Source organism: Ostrea edulis, chromosome 1, assembly GCF_947568905.1.
Source record: "Ostrea edulis chromosome 1, xbOstEdul1.1, whole genome shotgun sequence".
NCBI classification, from domain to species: Eukaryota; Metazoa; Mollusca; class Bivalvia; order Ostreida; family Ostreidae; genus Ostrea; species Ostrea edulis.
Genome location: NC_079164.1, coordinates 43,898,828 through 43,925,518, shown reverse-complemented (window position 1 = coordinate 43,925,518; position 26,691 = coordinate 43,898,828). Strand labels below are relative to the sequence as shown.

The 26,691-nt window shown below is 37.0% G+C and overlaps 1 protein-coding gene across 2 annotated transcripts in view; it reads left to right on the top strand.

Moving 5' to 3' along the window:
• The window catches only part of LOC125653974 (uncharacterized), a 26,501-nt gene extending 12,351 nt beyond the window's left edge, over positions 1–14,150 (top strand). For both annotated transcript variants that reach the window (XM_048883676.2, XM_048883669.2), the window contains 4 exons: positions 5,870–6,109; positions 8,429–8,677; positions 8,914–9,144; positions 12,758–14,150. In XM_048883676.2, the coding sequence (XP_048739633.2) occupies positions 5,870–6,109; positions 8,429–8,677; positions 8,914–9,144; positions 12,758–13,254 (1,217 nt within the window). In that variant the 3' untranslated portion in view covers positions 13,255–14,150. The remainder of the gene's footprint in view (positions 1–5,869; positions 6,110–8,428; positions 8,678–8,913; positions 9,145–12,757) is intronic.
• Positions 14,151–26,691: the final 12,541 nt, after the last annotated feature.

Sequence of the window (26,691 nt, the reverse complement as noted above, 5' to 3'; positions counted from 1 at the left end):
CTGTAGTAATTGTAAACAACCAAATGATGTAATCCCATTCAGCGTCTCCGCAGAACCTCTGGATCAGCTAATTTAAAATCAACATTTGCTCTGGATAGAAATCAATTAACAACTGAGTTGATATCTCATCCCTTTCCCTGTTAAATTCAGAACTATATTGTCTAAATTGGTAGCCGTCAACTAATGGAAAGACTGCACGATTGGTAAATCTCAATAATCTCACCATTACAGAAAACGTCCGTGAAGAAAATTTAAAGAGTTTGTCCTTTGTTGCTAACCTCATATTTTGGTATCATCGTTTTTATCGTATATCTAATATTTACGTAACATACTACAGTACGACGTCATGAATATATTGTTGTTGTAAGAACAACGGTTTGAACTAGAATACTGACACGGTCAGCAAGGGCCCCGCTGAGGGTTATTAGAGGAAAGTGGCATCTGTATTTGATATAGCAATGTTTGGAGCTAGTATATATGTTAGAATTAATAATATTCAAAGATACATTGGAATGCCAATTTGTGAAAAAGGAATCATGAAGCATATTTATGAGACTAATGAAAATGTAACTTACTTCTGTTTGACACACACTCATGCACTCGAACACAACAGAGTGCAACTAAATCCCATTGTAATAGGGGATTCAAAATGGATAACTGGTACAAAATGTGGTACACACTATTCGAAAAAGATTATGAATTTGACATATTGATGTCTAGGAAATGGAAATTCTGACATGGGGGTCTAAGCGATTTCAAACACATTTGATAGTGTTTTACATTTTTAAAAATAAAAATCTACAGAATATGTCTTTACATGCATAGGTGAGACAATTTCCATTATTCCTAGCAGAGACATACCATGTATGCGCTAAAAAATTCATCAGCAAATATCAAAATACTCACGTAGAAAATGTGGACCTCCGTCAACAAGCGCAGTGAAACACGCCATTTAGAGATTTTCACCGACAAAAGTTCGGTAACAGTAATGAATAAGGTACATTTATTTTGTATATATTTCGGACTTTCTTTATTACAAGGAACAGTTCTCTAAGGTGTCACATGCAATTAGTACATAATTCAATGAAGCAGTTCCACTTTGCAACCGGATATCAGAAATTTAATTTCGAATTCCGATCGAGAGTTGTTGACTGGGAATGACGTGTTAATTCAATATACATGTATCATCAAGCATTTTTTAAATATCACATTAACAAACCCCCCAAAATATACACAATGTTGTAGAGTTATTTTTTGTAAATTTTCTATATCAATACAATATATCATAATTCAAATTGAATTATCTCCCTTAGACTGGTAAATAGATACGGTCATAATAAGAAAGATGATGACATACAAACAGACGGACAAAGTGACATGATCCCAAAATCTATAGATGTCTTCCTCTTATTACAAATAATTTGTCCAAAATTTGAAAACTGTACAATGAAAACTGTTTGAGTTATCGTGTAACAAAGAAAGTGTTCATAATAACAAAGATGATGACATACAGACAAAGTGAAATGACCCCAAAATCTATAAGCGTCTTCCTCTTATTGTAAATTATTTCTGTACAAAATTTGAAAACTACAATAAAAACTGTTTGAGGTATCGTGTCACAAAGAAAGTGTTGACGGACAGACGGACGGACGATGTGATTACTATAGGGCTTCCCGCATTTCATGCAGGACCCTAATTACGTCACAAGGTTAAGCAACAATGATTGCTGATTGGTTAATTCTATTACATGATTATCCTCATTCCTCCAAGAAATCAACAGGGCTGATCTAGAGGGTAAAGTAGACCCAGACTATGATATGCGAGGATGATATAATCAATATACATGTACCACGTGTATATTCTGATAGACCTTAATTCGCTTCTGAGTAACTGAACATTTCTATAGCACTATCAATTTCTGTTAAGCCATGTCTCCAGTAGTGTGATATCCAATGAAATTCTGTAGACTGTTGTTTCCACAAAATTTACAGTATATCTATACTATATAACAATTCTAGAACGTTCAGTTTTTAGAAAGTGAAAAGAACTTTTTTCTGAACTTTCCTGAAATGCCATTCCAAATATAGAATTTCAAGAAATCTCCAAATAGTTTGGGGTTTAAAGGGTTTTGACCCGCACATGTAGAAATCAGGATAAATAAATCAGAGCATGGATCCCTTTACCACAAAATTTTAGCAGCCATCAATGGCTACCTATATGACCTGAGGAGAAATGTCCTCACCCGCATTTGACTGTTTTACCAAAGGAACATGCCGCTCTCACGATCCCGACCTGAATATCAACACGTTTCCGCGATCCCGACCTGAATATCAACACGTTTCCAACAGCCTCGCGTTGTCCCGAGTCGTGTGCTGATACTTTATGCGAAAATTGCCCCCGCAAAATATTAACCGTGCTATGAATTTTTGTGCCCTTCCCCATCTCTCTTCATTCAAATAGAATTACCCTTAATCTATCTTGTTATATTACATTTGTACTTTATTACATTTTGCACTTGTGCAAAGGTGATTATTACAGGGACTTCATAATGCATAACTACAGTCCCCGGGGGATCTGGATTAGAATCAGTCCTCATTACCCCTTGCTCGTCGTACCACGCGACTAAATGGGGCGGTCCTTTGGATGACATCGCAAAAACCGAGTACCCATGTCACAGCAGGTATGACACGATAGCGATCCCTCCAAGCTTAAAGACCCAATTTTAAGTTGACACCCCCAAATTGTAAGCTGCCTGCCAATCAAATATTTAACAATAGATCTCAGGTGGAGTGACATCTGCAGACACTGTGGTCTGGGGCTACCCCAGAGAGGTGTTTTGATAACAATAACAGCCAGTATCTACAGGCATTCTTTAGATCTTGAGGAAGCCCAGTATACCTGAGTTTTGATAGCAATGACCTGTCCACAACTGCTATTTTCTTGTAATTCAATTGTTTTTAAAAAGGCCCCTGAACAATGCAATTTCAATATAATTGTAATTTTTCCCCCTCTATATACCTGTACATGTATTATAAATTACACAATCAGAAATCAAACAATAATTTGCACAATAAGTTTTAAAACTTGTAGCCTATTGAAATAATTTATGTCATCAATTTATGATACCTCTATGTTTATAACAGAAATTATTCATTGAGTCAATGACAGAGAGAGAGAAAGAGGGGTGGGTGTAGAATGTGTGTCAGCTACCCTTAGGAATACAACCATTATTCAAACACTATGACCACAGAAACTCTGCAGAGGTCCCTGAGACAGGTCCTGTGTATATCAAAACTATAAAAAAGCATGGACAGGTAGATTTCTACTGTCTCTGTGTATTTCTTTGAGTGCCATGAGATATAGCAATTAACACCTTGGTAGACCCTGGCCACTCCAGGTAAATAAAATCTGTTTAGATTAGGCTCCGTCTACATTTTCACTGACCGTACGGTCATGAGATGGGTCTTTAAAGGCCGTAATCGCCGAGCATAGACCTAAATTTTGCATCCTTCACAGGCAATGGTGACGTCTCCATATGACTGAAAAACTCTCAAGCGTGACGTTAACCCAACCATGCAATCAACCACAACTACAGTTTCTAAGTTATAGGACTGATAAGATTATGCGAGATGCCCTCGTAGGAATTAATTAATTTTCATTTCGTCATACTGATTAAAGCTGTATGACCCGATGTTCATGTATTATTTTTGTACACAATTACTTTAAAGCAGATTAATTACTTTATAAAGTTATTAACTTTCCCTTAATTACATGCTTGAAAACATTTGAATGTAAAAGAAAACAGTGCGAATATTATTTAGAAAGTAAATATAGTGGCTACATATTTAAATCATCCCATAATAGACGTCTATAAATAGACCCACGCGCGTCAGGGGAATCCCAACATGATGTATTAACTCATACGCAAATGTCTAGTTTTAAGGCTGAATGAGCGTAAAACAACGAATTACTAAGAGGTATTTGATATTTTTATTTCTATTAAACTTATGGTACGGTACTGTTATAACAAAATACATAGCTTTACACAGATAAGACCACCGATGATCTGAAAGTTTGAACTGGTCACGTGACTGTCGCTTGAAATGGCAGAGTGACGCAGTTATTTGTAAACATCGATTTAAAATCAAATTATTTGGGTTAAAACAGGTGAAATAATTTATGATAGGTCGTACAGTCTCATAACTACATACGTGCGATGATTTAATAGCGTTTTTACGAGATGGAAAAAAAAATATTGTAATTCGGACCATACAGCTTTAACATCTGGAAATTGTCAGAGATGTATATTATATGTCTCTGATATTGGTATATATTTTGATTTGATCTCAACTCTTCAAGTCACCGTTTGAATCATTCAGGTGACCTATTGCTATTGGTCTGCATCTGTCGTTCGTCAACAATTAACTCTTAACTACCGATTCATTTCTTTTCAAATTTGGTATGAAGCATTTCTGGGAGGAGGGGGGGGGGGGGGGGTAAATTGTAAATATCAGGACTACTGCCCCCCCCCCCCCCCCCCCTGTGCCGAAAATAATTTCTACAACCGCACATCTGTAGGAAAGCGTAAATGCATCTATCAGTTACATAGCGTAGCAAGGCCTTTACCAAAATTGTAAATATTATGATCCCTTGAGTAGAGTTTCTGATTCCAGGGCAGGGCCAAACTTGGTACATAGTGTGTATGTGTAAAATATTTAAATAAACACCATTCTTCCTCAATGTTATTGATACTTAATAGATTAGAAGGAGCAGGTAGCCCTTTACCACACTTTTAAATTTCCAAATCTCAGGAGTGGGGGTTTTGGTTCCAGGGTGGTGCCATAATTATCATTATAAGTAATTATTGTCTTTATCAATTGAAAGACTTTTTAAAAAAAAGTCTGCTGATACTGTAATTTTTTAAAAAAATTATTATTATTATTATTTTTTTTTTACATATTTGGGAAAGGCGGAAAGAGGTGTATGAAATTGTGAATTTCACAATCCCTGGGCTCCAAAATCAAAATATAGTGTTAATTAATATAACATAATTATATTATGCAAACTCTTTAATCAAGGGCACTTTCTGGGCATTTATGTTAAAGAATACATCTTGTTTTATACTGATTCGATACGCAAGGGCTTGTTCTGCGTATGGTAAATTTCTAAATCGAAGCAGGCTACTGACAAACAAGTTGATGGTGCAGGGGTTCCAACAGTCTCGTTTAAAATCAGCAGTTTGCAAATTCTATGGTCCTTATAACGATCTAGTTTGCCAATACAACCTATCATTGGGTCAAATGCTGTCTGATGTGTTTCATGACAATCGTTAGGCCGTTCTTGGCACACTGATTTTGACTACGGATAACTCCGTTTACCTGATCAAGATATAGGTCTCACAGCGGATGTGACCGGTCGACAGGGGATGCTTACTCCTCCTAGTCACCTGATTCCGCCTCTGGTACATGTACACATGTATATCCAGGGCTCCTTGTTTGCCCAACTCTCTATTTTGTATTGCTTATAGGAGTTATGAAATTGATCACAGTTCGTTATCTTCACCTTTCATACTTCTGCTGAATAATAGAATTTAGCTTAGACATGCAGAACAGGAATTTTTTCCTACATTTTATAACCCCTAGGGCTAGTGATACTATTAACTAATACCCAGGTAACCGATAAGGCCTGTTGGCCTCTTGTTAATAATTTACCGTATTCAGATATCAATAGTGGGTGATATGAATGTAACGAATCTAACGAAATTTGACAGCTTGTAGGTAATTAAAGAAGCTAAATTTTCGTAGTAAGAACCAAAAATTGCATTAATTTATCAAACCATGACAAAGAGTCCTATATCTACAAATAATAGGTTGTTTGAATTCCTACACATCCATTGGGAATAGACGAAGAGCTTCGTCCGGATCTACATTGTGGGAGAGCAGTCCACTCAGCCGACCAGATTGTGAGAATCAGTGTAACAGTTACACGACTTGCATGGGCTTTTATTACAACACTGATGACAGTACATGCGGATTATCCTCATCCTCCTCGTATTCCGACGATTACTGGTGTTCCTCCTGTCATTATTATGTGAAGCAATGTCCAGGGGGTGAGTACTAAGTAAAAAGCTGAACATTTAATCAAGAAATTGTATGAAATTGAAACCAATTTAATTTAGTTTCAATTCTTATGAAACGACTTTCTAAAGGGTGTTGCACAGCAATATTATTACTTGTATCTTGGCATGAAATGCAGATTTTTACGTTCTACGCATTCCGTGGTACCAGGTATGATATCGCTCTTCTACAATAAATAATGAAGATAACGAGCAGTGATCAATCTCATAAATCCCACAAAAACACAAATTAAAAGCAGGACAAACATGGACCCTGGTCTGGACACACCATAGGTGTGGCTCCAACTCATAACCTCCTGGTTACGAAGCGAATACTCTACCACTGAGCTACCGCGACCGGTGAGATACAACATGGTGTTGTTGTATTACGCCACAGGGTGTTTGTATGTTGTATTACGTCACAGAATGTTTGTATATACACATGTAGTATTACGTCACAGCGTGTTTGTATGTATTTATGTTGTATTACGTCACCATGTGTTTGTATTTATGTTGTATTTTGTAAGTATGTTGTACTACGTCACAAGGTGTTTGTATTTATGTTGTATTACGTCACAGGTTGTTTGTACGTATGTTGTATTACGTCACAGGTTGTTTGTACGTATGTTGTATTACGTCACAGGCTGTTTGTATGTATGTTGTATTACGTCACAGAGTGTTTGTATGTTGTATTAAGGCACAGGGTGTTTGTATGTTGTATTACGTCACAGAGTGTTTGTATGTTGTATTAAGGCACAGGGTGTTTGTATGTTGTATTACGTCACAGAGTGTTTGTATGTTGTATTACGTCACAGAGTGTTTGTATGTTGTATTAAGGCACAGGGTGTATGTATGTTGTATTACGCCACAGAGTGTATGTATGTTGTATTACGCCACAGAGTGTTTGTATGTTGTATTACGTCACAGAGTGTTTGTATGTTGTATTACGTCACATGGTCTTTGTTTGTATATTGTATTACGTCCCAAATATTTGACTTTTACTGAAACTACACCAGCTGTAAGTGAAGTTATCAATGTCTGCACGGCGCTTAACGCTATAACTGTGAGGGTTCTCTATCGTACGCTGTAACTGTGAGGGTTCGTTATCGTACGCTGTAACAGTGAGGGTTCTTTATTGTACGTTGTAGCAGTGAGGGTTCTCTATCGTACGCTGTAACTGCGAGGGTTATTTATCGTACGCTGTAACTGTTACGCTGTAACTGTGAGGGTTCTCTATCGTACGCTGTAACTGTGAGGGTTCTCTATCATACGCTGTAACTGTGGGGGTTCTCTATCGTACGCTGTAACTGTGAGGGTTCGTTATCGTACGCTGTAACAGTGAGGGTTCTTTATTGTACGTTGTAGCAGTGAGGATTCTCTATCGTACGCTGTAACTGCGAGGGTTATTTATCGTACGCTGTAACTGTTACGCTGTAACTGTGAGGGTTCTCTATCGTACGCTGTAACTGTGAGGGTTCTTTATTGTACTCTGTAACAGTGAGGGTTCTCTATCGTACGCTGTAACTGTGAGGGTTCTCTATCGTACGCTGTAACTGTGAGGGTTCTTTATTGTACGCTGTAACAGTGAGGGTTCTCTATCGTACGTTGTAACAGTGAGGGTTCTCTATCGTACGCTGTAACAGTGAGGGTTCTCTATCGTACGCTGTAACTGTGAGGGTTCGTTATCGTACGCTGTAACAGTAGGTCTGATTCAAACCTTTCAATATTTTTTTGAAATATTTTCAAACAACAATATTCTTAAACAAATTAGAAATTAGCATAACTTTTTAATACCTTAAATATTCTAATTTAAAATAAGATATGCATAATTTAGTCTAAGAACAATGTAATTACAATGTTTAAATCAAATCTCTTCAAGAATTTTTAAGATATACTCTTTTAAGTTTAAAAATTAACCTTAGTCCATAAGTAGAAAAAAGCCTGTAACTTAAAGATAAATTGTCCAATCAATTTGAAAATACCAGATGTACATCTTCATATGGTGAGTAATGAGTGTACAAATTTGCAGAAAAATCCGTGCACTAGTTTCTTAGAACATGCCCGGACAAAAGCATGTCTACAGACAGACGGACATGGTGATTCCAATATACCCCCCAACTTCATTTGCGGGGGTATAATAAATTTTGGGCAACTCGGAAATTGCGTATTGTATGTGATTACATCTACTCCACGTCTTAACTTTGAAGACGAGGAGAGAACTGGAATCTTTAGTCGATTGAAAAAAATGGTGAAAATCGAATCGTGATTATTGGCGGATGTAAGCAAATTTCACGATTTCATTGTAAATTACAGGCTGTTTCACCACATATACAACACATGGACCAAACAAACGGGGTGTAGGCGTTTTCTATGAAGAAACCCCCAAAACAAAAGTGGAATGTGAAGCACTCTGTAATGCAGATGAGATTTGCCAAGGATTTCATCATAACACAGACGATGATCTATGTCAGTTAACTGTCGCCAATAATGCCATTAGCGCCTCAACTTCCATATTTAGTTCATGCAATGAGTGTTTCTTTTACCAGAGGCATTGTCCGAAAGGCAAGTAGCATTATATCAGTTTATGGATTTCTTGAAACAAGTATTGTAAATCATGAAGGAAGTTTGAATTTTAATTTCAGGATAAAGACAATATTGAAACGTTTAATTACATATTCAGCGAGGAAAAAGATGTTACGAGATCGAATGTTGTAATCGGAAACATCTGCTTGGTACCAACGGTACAATTCACATGTACTTTATTGTATCAAATTGATAACTTGATAACTTAATTGTAGGTTGTTTTGATGCGTACACAGTTGTTGGACCATACCGGAAAAGCAGTGCGGTGTATTGGGAGAATACATTGACGGTAGAAGATTGCGAAGCTAGCTGTAAGGCTGACAGTTTTTGTGAGGGATTCACTTACAGAACTGACAACTCCCTATGTCAGTTAGCCACTTCTAACAACGAGCAGTTTACTTTTTGCAGTTCTTGCTATTTTCATAAACGACAATGTTCTGTAGAAGGTACGTTAATTTTTTTAATGTACTTCAGGCATAACAAGCTTTCTGAGAGTATTGCACGGCAATACATAGTCCCCTACTGGTTGCAAAAATTACTGTACCACAACAATATTCAAAGTTCATTATGTAGGTTATGGTAAAAGGGAAAATTGAGGAACCAGGATAGGAATGGTTGGACATTAACTACTATTCAAGTAAAGACTATACCAGGAAAAAAGACAAATTTATAATTAGGTTTAGGTCTTTAACCAAGTCAATAAACTGTGAAATATAGGTGATCATGAATAATTTAGCTACATTGTTGTATTACTATGCTAGAAGTTTTAATGAGTGTAGTACTCTTATCTACAGAAATAAGAAACTTGGATGTAACTAACAATTCATGCTATTTTTTATTATGCCCAAGGACCATAACTTAATAAAAAATCAACGGACCAAAACGAAATTCGAACTTGATCTGTAACTTGTTATTGCAAAGCAATGTACCAAATTTCAAATGAATATCTGCAAGCACACAAAAAAAGTCTGGAAAACTGATAATTCATGCTATTTTTCTAAGTCCAAGGGCCATAACTTAGTGAAAAATCAACGGACCCCGACCAAATTCAAACTTGATCTCTAAACTTGTTATGACAAAGCAATGCACCAAATATAAAATGAATATCTGCAAGCATAAAAAAAAATCAACAACAACAACAAATCTGGAAAACTGATACATGCAAGGTGAAGATAACGAACAGTGATCAATCTCATAACCCCTATAAGCAATACAAAATAGATAGTTGGGCAAACACGGACCTCTGGACACACCAGAGGTGGGATCAGGTGCCTAGGAGGAGTAAGCATCCCCTGTTAACCGGTTACACCCGCCGTGAGCCCTATATCGTGATCAGGTAAACGGAGTTATCCGCAGTCAAAATCAGTGTGCCAAGAACGGCTTAACAATCGGTATGAAACACATCAGACAGCATTTGACCCAATGATAGGTTGTATTGACGAACTAGATCGCTATAACGACCATAGAATTTGCGAAGTGCTGACTTCAATCGATACTGTTAAAATCCCTGTACCATCAACTTGTTTGTCAGTAGCTTACCTCGATTTAAAAACTTACTATACGCAGAACAAGCTCTTGCATATCGAATCAGTTGAGATATATATGGGAAGTTGACGATGGAGAAGCTGAAATCATCCCGTTTGTCATACAGTTGAGTTGTCAGTTTGCCGTTAATGTCTACTTTCAATAAAATATCTAAGTATGAAGCAGAAGTGGACGACTCTGTGGTGTCCTTTATTTCGAGCTCACAGGGATATCAAATCGACATATGATGTCCATGTTTGCCCAACTATCTATTTTGTATTGCTTATTGGAGTTATGAGATTGATCACTGTTCGTTATCTTCATCTTGCATGAATGAAAGCTATTATTGTTAATAAGCAAAGCGTCATCGATATATCTAAATGTCAAATTAAAGGCCGCAGCGAGAGATTTTTTCTTCTCACGTAGAAGTTTTTGAATAAATTCTGCTTCATATGTAATTCATGCTATTTTTCTGAATCCAAGGGTCATAACTAAGTGAAATATTAACAGACCGGGACCAAATTCAAACTTGATCTGTAACTTGTTATGTCAAAGCAATGTATCAAATATCAAATAAATATCTGCAAGCATAGCCAAGAAAAAGTCTGAAAAACTGATAATTCATGCTGTTTTTCTAAGTCCAAGGGCCATAACTTAATGAAAAATCAACGGAACGGGACAAAATTCAAACTTGATCTGTAACTTGTTATGACAAAGCAACATGCTAAATATCAAATAAATATCTGCAAGAACAGAGGGGAAAAGTGCGGAAAATTGAACGGACGGACGGACGGAGCGCAAACCTAAAGTCCCCTACAACTTCATCGGCAGGGGACTAATAAAAACAATAGGTCGTAATTACTGATTTGGGTCAAACCTAATCACGTACAATGTAGATTCTTCATCACTCGAGATCTAGAGACACAATTGAGCACTTGACAAAATTGCTTGATAAAATTATAGAAATACTACGAAACCAGACACTATCTGAACTTTAATTGAACCGAAATATCGTTGCTTCGGCGTAAAATCCTAAATAAAACAACCAAAGACTCCAATTATTCTAACACTGCATTCTTCTAGATTTAATTATAAATCACAGCATTTTAAGAACTACCTCGTACACGTTGTTCTAAATACCGGTATCAATATTTGCTTTTTTAAACGATAAACATTACCCATTGGAACATTAATCGAAGCTTTACTTCCATTTCATTACCAAAACAAAATACAGTATAATTTGTCCAAACCGGCCTCTGAGTACTCCGGCGCTCTGTCAATTCCGGCCACAAAATATAGTCCCTAACATTTCTTTAACAAATCCTTTATTAATAATTCCCTGTACTCCGGATTCTGCGTATTCTGTATATCGGCCGGCTAACACAGTCCCAACTGCTATCAATTAACTTTAATTATCCTGTGTAAACCGGCCCCTCGATGATACACCACCCTAATTGTTGCGGTCAATCGTATTCGGTGTACACAAGGTCCCAACTGCTCGTAATTAGCTCTAATTATCGCATTTAAACCAGCCACCCCACGATGACCAACCTGTCGGTATTCGGTCGATCACACGCGGTGTACACAAAAGGTGTCTCAAGGGAAGCCACAGGTAAGTAAAAGACTGCAACTGGCGATGAGTCGCGATCAGTTTAAATAAAACCTTATTTTTAGGGGTGCACTTTTCAATTATGACAGCACCACGCACGAAGTAATGGCGCCCTCCCCCTAACGACAGAGACGAGAACTGACATTAAAAGATAAAGTTCAATTAATCAACAAAATCGGCAACAATCCCGTTATGTTTTCCAAAAGCAGGGTTTCCCCTCGTGGACTTCTCGGAGCTCTCCGGCGAGTCAGACAGTGATGATATGCAGTTAGTTAGCACAACTCGCCATGTCCGGTCGATCACTCGGCATTACATAAGTTTCCGTTTCATAAATTGAGACAGTTGAAAGCGATACATTTACAATGAACGCTGGGAAAGACAAATTTTAAACGAACACAACACAAACTTGACGAACGTACATATTGTAGCACTTGACAACGGTGATGATGTAGACGAAATCGACAATTTACCAACAGAAAATTGCGCGAATAATTCCCAGATTTTGAACTGTTTAATAAAAATTGAAATTTTTTCAAATGAGCACGACAATAAAACACTGACATTTATATTTTGAATTCTTTTGTGATATATTACAACGTTAGCAATCATTACACACGTATGCATAGATAATGAATACAAGGGAAGCAACTCTCATTCTTGTCAACATTCTGCACTCCGGACTCTGTGCAAACCGGCCAATTTCTTTGGAACCACACATAGCCGGTTTAGACAGATTATACTGTATGTGTGTGGAAACATATTTTTCAATACTATTATAATTTAATAACTCAACTTATATTAATTTTCATGCGAATAAGAAACAAACTGGTTCAAGAAATAATGCAACCACAAGGGTAAAAAAATGATAGGTTTTCAGAACTTTAAAAAATAATATTTTTAAAAATTATTTTTGCAATATTTCGCAGTCTCACCAGTCGCTTCATCAACTGCAACAACAGACCCGGGGACTTTATCTACAAATACTGAACCTTCGCAAAAGACGGAATCATCGCTTTTATCAATCACAACGCAGACGGAAACTACAGTGTCGGAAATTACAACAGTTTTTGAAACGACAACATATGCAATATCAACAAGCACGGACACATTAAAGTCATCGACGGCTGTAGAGGTTGTTGTGAATAGCTCCGTTCAGTGCACTTGTGTTTGTGTTGAGGTGAACACCACACTCGAAGAATCTATTGAACAGAGAAAGAGAGAGTTGCAAGTTAATGTTGATGAATTATCATCCACCAAGCGGAAATTGACAAGTGCAGACGACCCTCGACCTTCTGCGCGGACGGTAGGATACGTGGGAATTGCGTTCTTTGCTTTACTAGGATCTTTTATTGTTATACCAGATTTCTTTTCAGTCGTCGTTTTCATCGTACGACGTTTAAAGTTATTAAAAGGATATGATTGATGTACGTGTAATTAAAAATAACTTCTTTGCCTGTAGACACAAATGAATACATGTGACGTCATACAGTGACGGTGCAGGGCATGAAATCGGATAGACAGCTAGAATTGTGACCAAAAAAATCTATTTTTAGAGTATGTTCGGAACCCATGTTTTTGATGTTCGGATAAACAGATTTGCAAGCAGACATATGCTCGTGTCAATAACTAATGTTCCAAACGTTCTGCTGATCCTGAGCAGGGAGAACATATAATAGGAAATCTGTTTGAAAATACACAACTTCGCAAGGTACATACAATGTATATTGTAAAACGAGGATAAGAGACATGACAATGAAGGCTAAAGATATGCTTTTAGCGAGATAAATAGCACACACACATACCACACAACACGTCTATCTTTCTATCATGAATATTAATTTTGGATTAATATTTCAAGAACTGTATAAAGTAATATTAGGTATATCATGTATTTCTTTTTCTTTGATTTTTGTGGTTAACGTGTAATTTCCCCAACGATTGATTGATTGTATATTGTTTAACGTCCCTCTCGAGAATTTTTCACTCATATGTAGACGTCACCCTTGCCGGTGAAGGACTGCAAAATTTAGGCCTATGCTCGACGCTTATGACCATTGAGCAGGGAGGGATCTTTATCGTGCTACACCTGCTGTGACACGAGATCGCGGTCTCATCCGAAGGACCGCCCCATTTAGTCGCCTCTTACGACAAGCAAGGGGTACTGAGGACCTATTCTAACCCGGATCCCCGCGGGACAATTTATCTAACGAAAAAGGAATCCACTCATACCAATTGTGAGGCCGTTCTTTACGGGGGTGTGCATTCGTGCCATGATTATAATAAACTATATGCTATATCGCCAATACTGAATTTGATCAAACGTTTTCGACCATCATTGGTTTTGTTTATACTTATTATATCTATATCCAGTTCTTTTCGAAATAGAATATACACCCCACTACTAAATGTAGAGTCCGAAAAAACAATGTATAGATTTTCTTTTCCATGAACATTCGTACTGAAAAAGATTCTTTTCTACATAATGAGTTTCTTGTATAAAAATAACATCAATCTTTATATCTGAACTCCAACTATAAAATTATCTCTTTTCTTTAGAATTTTTAAAAACCTCATGTGTTAACTGAAATAGATTTAACGTAGCCATCACAATTTTTCAAAGTAAAGTAATGCAAGAAATTAATAGGTATACCTATCACACAAACCCTAGAATTGTTCACTATCAGGTCCGTATTCGAGGAAGCAGTCGTAAGGAAAGTCAATTCAGCCATTAAAATCAGGCGATTCTAGCCATTTTTATCGACGTGCGACTTTGTTTGCGATTTAGGTGAAGTCTTTCGAAAACTGGAGCTGTCGTTTTTTCGCTGTGTTTTAACTCTCTGAGCATGGACGAGATGTTGAGTTGAGCTGCTTCTTTTGACGGTCTAGGGGCGGAGACAGATCGCTGTGAGCGCTTATCGGTTGAGCGAGAAGCTGCAATGTTAGCTAGTACTTCCCCTAGCTTATTTTGTCCCGGCCATGCCGAGGGGTGAGTGTGGATTTCACCAGTTATATCAAGCCCAGAAGCCCAGAAATCAACGAATAATGCTGATTTTTTGGCTTTATGAAGTGTATCGCGAAATGCAGGTACTTGTTCGTACTTAGCCTCTATTCTCTCCTTCATAAGGTTACACTCATTCAATTCAAAACTGTCTGAAGGTGGGGTCATCTTGCCGATCTTTTTGGCGTCGAGAGTAGTAGACGCTGACTGTATAGCGGTTGCCCTGGGAATATCTCCGCTCCGTACGGCTTTCACATATTGAAAGGCATGCTCGGATGATCTACATGTATGAAACACTCCGAATGCCTTTATCTCACACGGGTAGAAATTTGAAAGCACATCAGAAGCCCCCGCAAAAGGACTAACTTTAGAAATTGGTTCGGTATATTGTTCACAAGCCTTATCTCCTGGGTAATGTCCTTTTTTGCAGACCTTGCACCGGGTTGGTTCGGACATGCACATTTATAATGCATTGTCTCCCAGCAATTTGTGCATTGTGGAGTGCGTTTGTTTGACGGTTGGCTATGTGGTATATGTTACATGTACACTGTAGTCCCGCGCATTTGCATGAACGTGGTAAAAAATTACCATCTGGCAGAGCGCGAACATTTCCATTTAAAATTCCTGTCATTTTTTTTTTTTTTTTCTGTGTTTGGATTTCGTATATTTTCATATTTGAGTCAGATATACGCTTAGTATCGCTCGTAATTTGTCCTTGCAGTTCTTTGTCTTTGAAGTAAATCGGTTTTAAAAACTCCATTTTTAAATCAAAATGAAGAGCCGTTCATTACTGAATAGTATTGACTGGAATGCCTTGTAAGCCCAGCGGAACACACGAATGTTAGTGGATACTGATCACTGCTCGAAACAAAATAATCCAAAAATACACCATATTACATAGTAAATATTTTCTTGGTACTGAAATAAAATTCTAGAGAATTTTAGCGGTAAATATCTGGACCATTATTGAACGCCAACATTTCATCAAATAAATAAATACATTGCACTTTAGCTACCATTCGTAACTGTTCGGTTATTTCCGTAACCACAAAGGAATCTCGTATGTAGATCGACGACATCAGAGTCAGTTGCTAGGTGTACACAAATGTAACTATGAAATATGAGCTTTCAAATGCATCTATTATGTAAGCTATCATACATATCTAAGGTATTTTCCACTTCCATGTTTATGTATTATAATGAATAAGACGTTAATGATATCAAAACTGAATTTGTGGTGAAAATCTAAATAGCACATTATACAGGGATTCGGTTCTTAACCTCATCCATGGGCGTGCTTCCGGCGAAGACATGCATCGATTTGATGCAATACTTGTGTCGATCCACGTCCGATTCTACGGAAAGGGACGAGTGCGTGATCCGATTGTTTAGCTATATGCATAAACAAAGACGGCTGACAAAGTATCGTTTTGATTTGTTTGTCTGTTTTCGTCCACAGGCACTTGTTTTATACATGGGTCACCCCCTCCTTACTAATACCACAAGGTACCTACCTACCTTACTAGATTTCGGACACCTCTCGCTTTAAGTCTCATTTTACGATTAGTTGGCCATTCATCTTCACTTTTGTGATATAAGTCGCTGTAGTAGACATTATCCTTGCTGGTATATCGTTTCCAGCACTACACACGAAGTCCAATGGCTGTGAACTACTTGTTTATTCATCGATTCTTACCGTTTCACATTTTCAGACGATCCATTTGCTACAACAACTTGGGACATAGGATGTAGACCTCGCGCATCCATGCCAGTATTCACCATTATTATATGATCGAATACTAGTAATTCCATGATTTATAATTAGCTGATACGTGTACGAGACAACCAAGAAAAAAGAGAATATAATATTTGCGTGCCCTTGAAATGACGACATTTGTTCTGCCATTTGGGGATTTCTAAATTGATACGAATAATTGGTTGGTTTTTTTTTGGGGGGGGGGGGACTCAATTTAAACTCGCGTCTCTACTTATTTTCGACTATTGTAAAGAAAAGGTGCTTTCTATTACGAACTGGAGTAACTATTGTTGAATTATAGTAATACCAAACCCAATCTAAAAATGACCGATCAAGTATCGTTTGTCAAGTTCAACATGTCCAAGTAGCGGGTTTTAATGTATTAAACAAATACTACAAGAAAAAGGACACAAATGCACAGCATGTAATAACTAATTCAATCATAAAAGAAACAGAATCTCACGCCTCTAATCACTTTCCAGGGGCGTAGCCAGGGTACTTTTGATGTGGACGCCCGAGTAGGCAGGGGGTTTGGGTTTCTGGTAAAGAGGTATAGCGCACTTGGTATGCAACTTTGCCTACATACATACCTTTTTCTTGAATATCATTTTTTACAAATATTCTGCTATACAATGTCAGTTTATACTTGTGTTTTCCCAAATTACTTAATAAAGATATCGATATGTTGATAGTATATTTATTTGAAAAGCATAAACATCACCGTGATTATATAGAGTATATAGTAGATGTAACGTAATGGGCATAAAAAAAATTGCAAACTGTTGCAAAAGGCCACCTTAAACCAGAAATAAAACACTGAAGTTGTTTTACCTGCTTATGACTGTATATAAGTCCGTTTGAGGAAATTTGGTTTAAGGTGGTCCTCTTGTTGAAAATGGATAAAATATGAAAAAATCGTTCTCAAAATTTACCTTGAGATTTAGCAGCCTGTCAAAAGTTAAACCTTTAAACTTACAAGCCTGGGTGGCCCAGTGATTTAGGTGCTCGGTAACCTTACACTTAAAACATACATTCCCCGAGTTCAATCCAATATTTTCCAATCTATTTTCTTCTTCTTTTGCTTTTCATTTTTTGGGGTCGTTTTTTAGGGGGGGGGGGGTAAATGTGATACATATTTTATAAGAAATATTAGTCATTTTCACCATAACTTCTAATATTTGCAAGTTACGACTTAAAGAAAGGGAATTTATTCCGAGATCATTGTAGTTCCGCTTGTTTACACTAACATGTTCCTGTGTGCACAGGAATTTCAAACCGTAATGTGGCTGACGAAAAGCTAAACAAATACTACAAGAAAAAGGACACAAATGCACAGCATGTAATAACTAAAAATAAGTCAAGGGAGGAAAAGAACTGTTATGCAGTTTGACTTCTAAAAAAATAAATTAAAAAAAAAAAATAAAAACTCATGTAGCAACTGTCATATGATATTTAGGTAAAGATAAACACTCGAATTATCAACCAAAGGCAAATGAACTGATGACATCTATTAAATGTCAGAACAGTGAGTTAAGTAATGCCATATGTAAAAGGGTTGTTGTGTAATATGAATGCACAGGTCTATGAAAATATTGTACTGTTCATCATTCCAAATAGGGAAATGGTTTATTAAGTAAAGAACGACTCATATAAATGTCAGTAATGCTAAACTGCGGCAGTTATTTATCTTGGTTAACAAAACATAAAAAACGTTGGCCTTATATTTAAATATAACACGCCAGTCTATTATTGGAAACCGGTGTTTTCCATTTAGATTTCTGAGTCGGCCGTATCGTCAGCAAATGCGCTACACCTCTTTTAGACGATTTCGATGTGTATATTCGACCCTCCTGAACGCATTTTTCGTACACATTATAAAATTTGTTACGCAGCCATATTCGAGGTATGTTCTGTTTGTGTACGAAATGCGCACAAACACTTGTAAAATCTCAAAAATTAGAAAGGATCTGTCCAATATCGTTGTATGACGAACCCCCTACAAACAATGTTAGACCTTTGAAGAGACAAAACAAACACGTATGGTATTGACCTAGAATAACTGGTTTAAAACAGTCAGATAGAGTGGTTAACTGGTTTAGATAGACTTGACTGATAGTCAAGTTGATATTGATGTTCAAAATACACCTGTAAAGATTAAAAATAACAAACACTAGAGAATTCTTTTCATCTCATTTTCTTGTACATGTACATTACCTATGTATGTAAAACTTATACGGTACCAATTTTGATGCATCAGATGCGCATTTCGACAAATAATGGCTGAAACGAAATGTATGAAATCCGAAATAACAATAAACTGTAAGAGCTATTTTAGGGGAAAACAGAGTGCCAAAAAGTGGAGTCAAATTCGTTTAAGGATAAGAGCTATGCATGAGGGAGATAATCCTTAATTTTGAAATGAAAGAATGTATACATTTTAAAATGAATGTTCATTGTATATTCTTTCAAAACTGAAACATGTCAAGATAGATCGACATGATACACATCATTGGAAAACAAGCCTTCTTGGTTTTCTCGCCGCAAACCTTTCTATAGTTTTTCCCAGGTCTATGTCGGTCTTCCTGTACGAATGTAGAACAGCTAAGAATGAAAGCCTATCCCCAGCCATTGTAGACCTCGGATACGTCTCATTACGCTGAAAGATCTCTCTGCCGACGACTAAGATACTGGCATACATAGAAGTATTTCCAGGATGCGATACACGTTGGGGTATAATTCTGGTGTTCGGATGGCCCGCAAACTGTCAGCCAGTGTTGCCGGTTTGTCGTCAACATCAGCTCATCTGGTTTTCCATCTTAATTTGAACCTCCCCTTTGAACTCTTGATTATCGGCTGCTGGTATGCTGTCTCTGAATGTAACATACACGTTGATTGTTTTCTCATGTGTTATGTCACGCAGTGCTGACGGAATCAAGTACTGCGCAATAAATCTCGGTTCATTAAGAATCAGCCTGTCCGTCAGTTCGGAAATGAGGTGATCGGTGAATGGTAGGTAGAGGTTTCGCTTCCAGTACTCGGAAGGTGTGTTAGCAGGGGCATTACAGCGATGCTGTTGTTTTCCAACTACTCTTGGCACACTGGCAGCAATGTTTTGAGTAGGAGCGACTTCTTTACTTTTGGAGAAGATTGCCTCCCAAATAGTGTCGTCTGCTCGCTCCGCCTGCAGAATACATATTACAGCTTGACATTACTTCACTGTCTCAAGAAGATCCTGTTCCTTTGCTTGAAGAAGGAAGAAGATTTGTCGGTGCTAGGACATGTTCTGCAGTGACTAAAGTAATAATAAAATCAAACTGGAGGATGGAACATACATGACTCCTGGCTTTGGAATTTTCATCTTCTGACAGCTCCCGGAGAGCAGCAACGATGGCATCGTAACACTGCAGGAAAGTCGTCAGAAAATCCACCCTTGAAAACCACCTAGTCTCGCATAATGTTTTGAGTTTGGTTTTCCTGTCTATTGCATCTTTCACGTCCGTGTCGAGTTCAAGACTTTCTTTAAACTGCAAAAGTCGTTTTGCTGAATAGTCAAATACAAAGGCGATTGTCTGAACTGTATCTATAAGATTTCTTATCAAAGAATCCTTGCACGCGTGGACGATTGCAAGATTCAAAGGGTGAACACAACAATGGGTATAATTGGCATACGGAACACGCTGGCGAATACGAGCTTGAATACCACGGTGCTTCCACGCCATGTTAGCCGCTCCGTCGTACCCTTGTCCACGTATGTTGTTCACGTCGATTCCATACTCTTCTAACGTATTCAGGAATGTCTCTGCAAGCGCCTCTCCTGTCGTAGAATCTGCTTCTACAAAGCCTAGGAAGTGTTCCTTCACTTCACCTGCACTATGATCGTACATATGTAGAACCTCACACAAATAGAGATCTGTTCACTAGTTGAACAATCTGTGGCCTCGTCAGCAATGAAACCAAAACATCCTGCCGAATTACATACAGTGACTAACGCATCTCTAACTTGACTAGCACAAAGTTCTATTAATTCGTTTGGATTTGTGACGAAAGATATGTAGCCCTATCCTTCCCAGCCGAAAGATGTTCCTGCAGAACAGGATCGTTTTCTGATTTCAATTGTTTTTTCTTTGAAGATGGGATTCCAGACCAAAATTAAACAAAATAAACTATCAATATGAAAGGGAAGTATAGTATAGATACGCACTTATGGATCCGCCACGCCATCTTCAGTTACAACAATCATTAATTTACTGCGATATTTACATGTAGGCTAACATTAAGGTTTGGACAATAAATCTACCTTATTGGGAACTGATATTTACGAGCTGTTTCCCATGTCTTAGGTGAAGTTTTGTGGTATTGCTTTTCAATTCATATTCTTCTAAAGTAAACAAATCGGGTTATTTTGGTCCAGGTACATTTAAACTTAAACTCAAACTTGGTTTTTCTTCCATAAGTGATATTTCTTTGTTTCCAGCAGTCTCTACCACCATCTGATTCTCTTGATTACGGGTTGTATCCAACTCAGTGTACGAATTATCGGCTTTCGCGGCCGAAAACAATTCTGATATCTTCATTTGTTCTGCCATGACTGACTTAACATGGAGCAATATCGGAAACACTCCCTGTAAACTATAGGAGTGGATATAAACTTAATCCGTTAATAACAATTCCGGAGAGGACAAATATAATTGTCATAAATATTGCCCTTCACTACCTTTTGATATTTCTAATCCCCCATTTTCTCTCTCTCTCTCTCTTTCCTTTTTTTTTTTGTTGTTGCAAAAATGATGTGGACGTTTGTGCATACAAACGTACGCCTGGCTCCGCGCCTGCTTTCAGCTACAGGTATTGCACTGTATGGCCGACCGAATATTGTTTCTTAGACCTTAGTTTCCAGATTTCAATGTTTTGAATTATTCAATCATAACAACATAATTCTTGATATATTCGGTCAATACGACGCTTTAGCTAATCTGAGAGCATGATATTCACCTCGCCCTTTTTGATCTACGAATATTGTACTTCTCAGGTAGATGAAGCGTCCTATTGACCACAAAAGTACAATAACCATATACTATATTGCTATCCCCTGAAACTTGCCCCATACATACATGCATCCATACATTACTTATGTATATACATATGGAAAGACGAGATAGCAATTATCTTCTATAAGGTTGTTGAATCTATACACTAATTGACATTTTTAGGGTAACACCTAGTTTCATTCTTTATAAGGAGTATCATAATGAATGAAACCATCGTATATCGGGCAATTTTGACGTAGGAAATATTTGGCGAGCTTTTCTCAAAGAAGTAGTTCGAAATTTTAGTGCTTTAATTGCGCAGTTTCATTTTTAACAAGTGTATCATTTATATGGGTAGAAATTTTAGCGCTTATAATTTTGGCGAATATGTTTCATCTGCCAGAAACCCCATATATCTAGTGCGCCAAAATATACGTTAATTGGGTATATTTACTCGCCACCATATTCTCCGTTTCTCATTGTTTTCCCCTTGGAAGGAAACGTTTCTCTCTACTTAAACAAATTGAATTTCTTAACCACACGAACTGCTGTGCCACATTGTTGAAACTGGCAAAGTGGTTCTTAAGAAAAAGTAGAAAATTCTCGACAATAGCAGCAATGACAACATACAACAATCAGATTTTCATCAGAGGTCACTTGATCATATGGCTTAAATAAGCTTTAATCTAAAGCAAAGGCAATGAACAACAACGATATCAACTTCATATGCTACATGTGCATTCACGAGGGCGCGTGAGGGTAATCAACAATCCAAATGTGGAAAAACGAGATTTCGATGGAGCAGTAAGTCCCATGTCAATAAGACCCCTTAATAAATATATTATATTGCAACAAGTCCAACCTTGTAATAAGAAATAACTTAAACATCTTCACAAGTCAAGGGTTATTAATTCGTTACCCCGCACTAACCCTTGACATCAGTGACTATTAAAAAGTTGGGCTCGTTCTGATTGTTTCCACAAAAGAGTGGGCGGTGCTGTTTATAACAACGCGAAGCGAGATTCAAATAAAAACACGTGTATTGATACCTACAGTTATGGCTATTTCAATCGTTTAAGCAATATTGTCTTAAACAAAAAGGTTTCCAAACTTGATCTACTATCAATAAAAGTAATTAGTGGTGTAAATATTACAATTGCGCATGTTTATCAATACAGCAATATGAGATCGCGTCATTTGTATCCATGTACACCATAACAAGATGCAGTGATTTCATTGGATGTTTTATTTATTGTGGATTGCGTAATGGTCTATTGAGCCTAACGGATAGTGCGAGGTAACAAATCCTTGACTCGTGAAGATCTAACTTTAAAAAAACATCGCCACTTTCGAAGTATGACACTATACGGGAGAATAATGCAAATATCACATTCATGTACCTAAAATATTTTGAGAGATCTTTAAGTTTTGCCGATTGGCAAAATCAACATTCATCTTTCTCTAGGAAAAATGAATCAAGTTCGACGAGGTCGTTGTTTAATTAAAGAGAATGAGGATATCATCTTCACTATAGAACAACATGCATAAAATGACTAGTGCAGTCTCGTGTTTTCCAAAGCTTTATTTATTAACTGTTATCGTGTAATATTTCACAAAATTGTTATATCAGCAAGGTAAATTCTTGTATACCAAAAAATCGCAGACTATACTGATCTTTAAATATTCAAGAATCTCGAGTCAAACAAACTTGGAATGTTTTGTTTGTTATAAAATGGTGAACAATGCATATAAAAACCTTTATGTCTTAAAATGCTGAGAAAGGTCACCGAAGCTAGGTTTTGCTGTATCATATTAAATATAAACATATAAGGCAACATGAGTATGAAAAATGTCATTTATTCAAATGACGAACTAGACAACAAACTACTAACAAGGGGAACCTTTCAATTATCAAATGTAAATAGTCCTAAATTACGAACCTTAAAAAGTAACCGGAATCAATATATCGTGCTCTTGCATTTGTAAATAGCTTTTATTCATAATTGATTCTGCCCGACCAAGAACGTATGGTCTCTAACCCTGAATGATAATCATTGTCTTATAGATCTATATACAGAATATAAATAACAAGTCATAATGTGTGTTGCACTTTGCCAATGAAAGAACTAAAAAGTTATTAATTGCTAATGAGGAACTCCAGCTGAGCATCTTTTCAATATAAACTTCAAGAACTTGTGTGTAGTTTAGCAAAGTAATTATTTTTGAATGACTGATCACTAGATATGAATATTTTCTTTTTCTTCATAATATTTTCTAGGACATATTTATATTTGGGGTAAATTTAAATTAAAGTATCCGCAGAAACCCCCATAAAATTCTCACCTAGGGACTGCAAGGACCCCTTGGATATGTATATCATGTGTCAATTATATACACATATATATACAATATATATACTTAACGTGATATAAATATAACTGATAAGATTTTCCCCCTTTGACATTAAGGCTTGAATTACTTATTTTCGGAACCCCTATAATACAGAGCAAGTATTATGAACACACACTGGTAATGGATGATAGCTGATAAATTACTAAGAAACTGTCTTCTATTTAATTTCAACCGGGGGCATATATATCACATCTATATCATCTCTACCACACCCCCTGATTGAATCGCATACAGGATGACTGCCCATCTCTCCTGAGAGTTTCGTACAAGCAAAACATAAATTTTCCCATAGCAATTATAATATTATAATGTCAATACATTTTCATATTTTTTCCAAAAACGTCACATTCTATGCATAAGTAACAAAAAAGTGATTTACAAAGAGTGATTTCCCGTGGAAATCCGGGTTGGAATAAGTCCAAAGTACCCCTTGCTTGTCGTAAAAAGGCGTGGTCCTTCGGATGAGACTCCAGAAACAGTGCCTCGTGTCACAGCAGCTGTGGCACGATAAAAAATACCTCCCTGCTCAAAGGCTATGGTGAGCAACTTATATAGTCACTGCACTAACTGGGCACTCTTTATTATATCTATACCACGTAATTCACAACAATGGTGGCAGAAGTCGGTTTTATAAAATCATGCCGATCGTTTACTTTGGCGCCAAATTTGAAATTTTTTTTATCGAGAAGTTCCTTGTCTTGGTGTAAAATGTTACACTGGAATATCTTATTCTTGGTGTAAACCATACACTTGGAATTATTTAATACAATTACGTGGTATTTTGCATTTGTGTGTGTGTGTGTGTTTTGTACTTTCTTTGTGTATTTTTTTGTCATTGTTTATAGCCTACTTGAACATATTTTTTTTTTTTAGCAAGCACACTCTCTTTCGTCGTCGGAATGTCTCATGACTTAATCAATACATACGTTTGTTAGGAAATTAGTCCCCACATTTTTATGTAGGCTAGGAGGGTAAAAAATCAAAATCAGGACTACCCCCATAATTTTCTTTGAGTATGCTTTTTATTTAGGTAGTGAATAAAATCATGTCTACCCCTACTAGTTCTCCCATTGATATAAATAAAGCATCGTTTGGAGATCTGTTATCAGTTACTGGAATTGGGGAAAGAAGAGCTAAGGCAATCATTGCTCAGCGCAAAATCAAGGGAAAACTAGTATTGGAAGATCTGAAAATTATTCAGAACATTCCAAGCACACTTTGGGACCCTTTATTAGATCAAGGCATTATTAAGATAGATTCAAGTTTCCAACAAGAAGTAGGTACACAACAAACAAACATTGAATCTACTGCTGTTGACACACAAGATCAAGTGAATGGAACATTCATAGTGAAAACCCAAAGTAGTGAGAAAGATCTGAGGAACACCAAGAAGAGATGAGAAAAAGAGAAGAAATTATAAGTGAACTGGAGAGAGAGATACAAAAAAGAGATGATATCATTGAAGAATTAGAGGGAGAATGTACAGTGTTAAGAAAGCATTTAGATAAGAATACAGAAAGATCAGCAAGATTAAAAGAGCAAATGAATATGGAAATGCAAGAGAGAGAAAATGAGATGCTTCAGAAATTTATAGATGAGAAGGAAAAAATCAGGTTCTTAGATGAGAGAGAGAGACAAGAACATGAGGGGAAATTTAGAAAGAAAATAAGAGAATTGGAAACTAGAGAGAAAGAACTTGGCAGAAAAGTGAAAGAGTTCATTGATAGAGAAAGAGATTTAGACAAAAGAGAGAAAGAATTTAATCAGTTAGAGCATAGAAAATTCTCTTCAAGCATTGACAAAATTGCTCCACACAACATCTATACAAATGCGAACAGAAATCAATCGCTTACAGATAAACATAGCCCATCACCTCCAAAACTCTCAACATACGATGGCAAGACTGAGTGGGGACCATATTTCATACAGTTCAATCATATTGCTAAAAAATATAGTTGGCCAGAATCTGAAAAATTGGACAAGTTAATAGAATGTTTAAGGGACAAAGCTTTGAAATTCTTTAGCTTCCGCTCTGACACAGTTCAAGGTAATTTTAACCAAATATGCCAACAAATGAAAGAAAGATTCGACAAGAGAGATCAGCCTCATATCATAAGAAGACAGCTGCAGGAAATTAAACAGCACACAAATGAGAACATCGAAGAGTTTGCGGAAAGAATTAAAGATCTGGCTACAGAAGGCTATGAGGGCATGCCTGAGTATTTTAAGAGCACTGTCACCTAGCATTCCTCAGAGGTTGCTATGAAAAACGTGCTGCATTGGTAACTTTGGACAAAGATCCAAATACATTAGATGAGGCCATGCAATATATGAAAAGAGCCATCAAAAACCAAAAGCTTATTGGTGGAGTGAAAAAAGAAATCAAAAGAGTTTCCTTTAATGAGCCACCCCAGTCACCACCAGAAGAACCAAATATCCGGATGACAAACCTCAAAACACCACAGCCAAGATCTACAAATATCGGTACACTAGAGGTTAGGATTACTAAACTAGAAGAACAACAAGAGCATACAAAACTTCTGAAGGAAATTGTCAAATGTTTAAAAGACCCAGAAAGACAGACAGGGAGTAGATCACCAGAAAAAGGACGAACATACAGATCTCCATCGCCATCAAGATCCGAGTCCGACAGTGAGTGTTATAGGT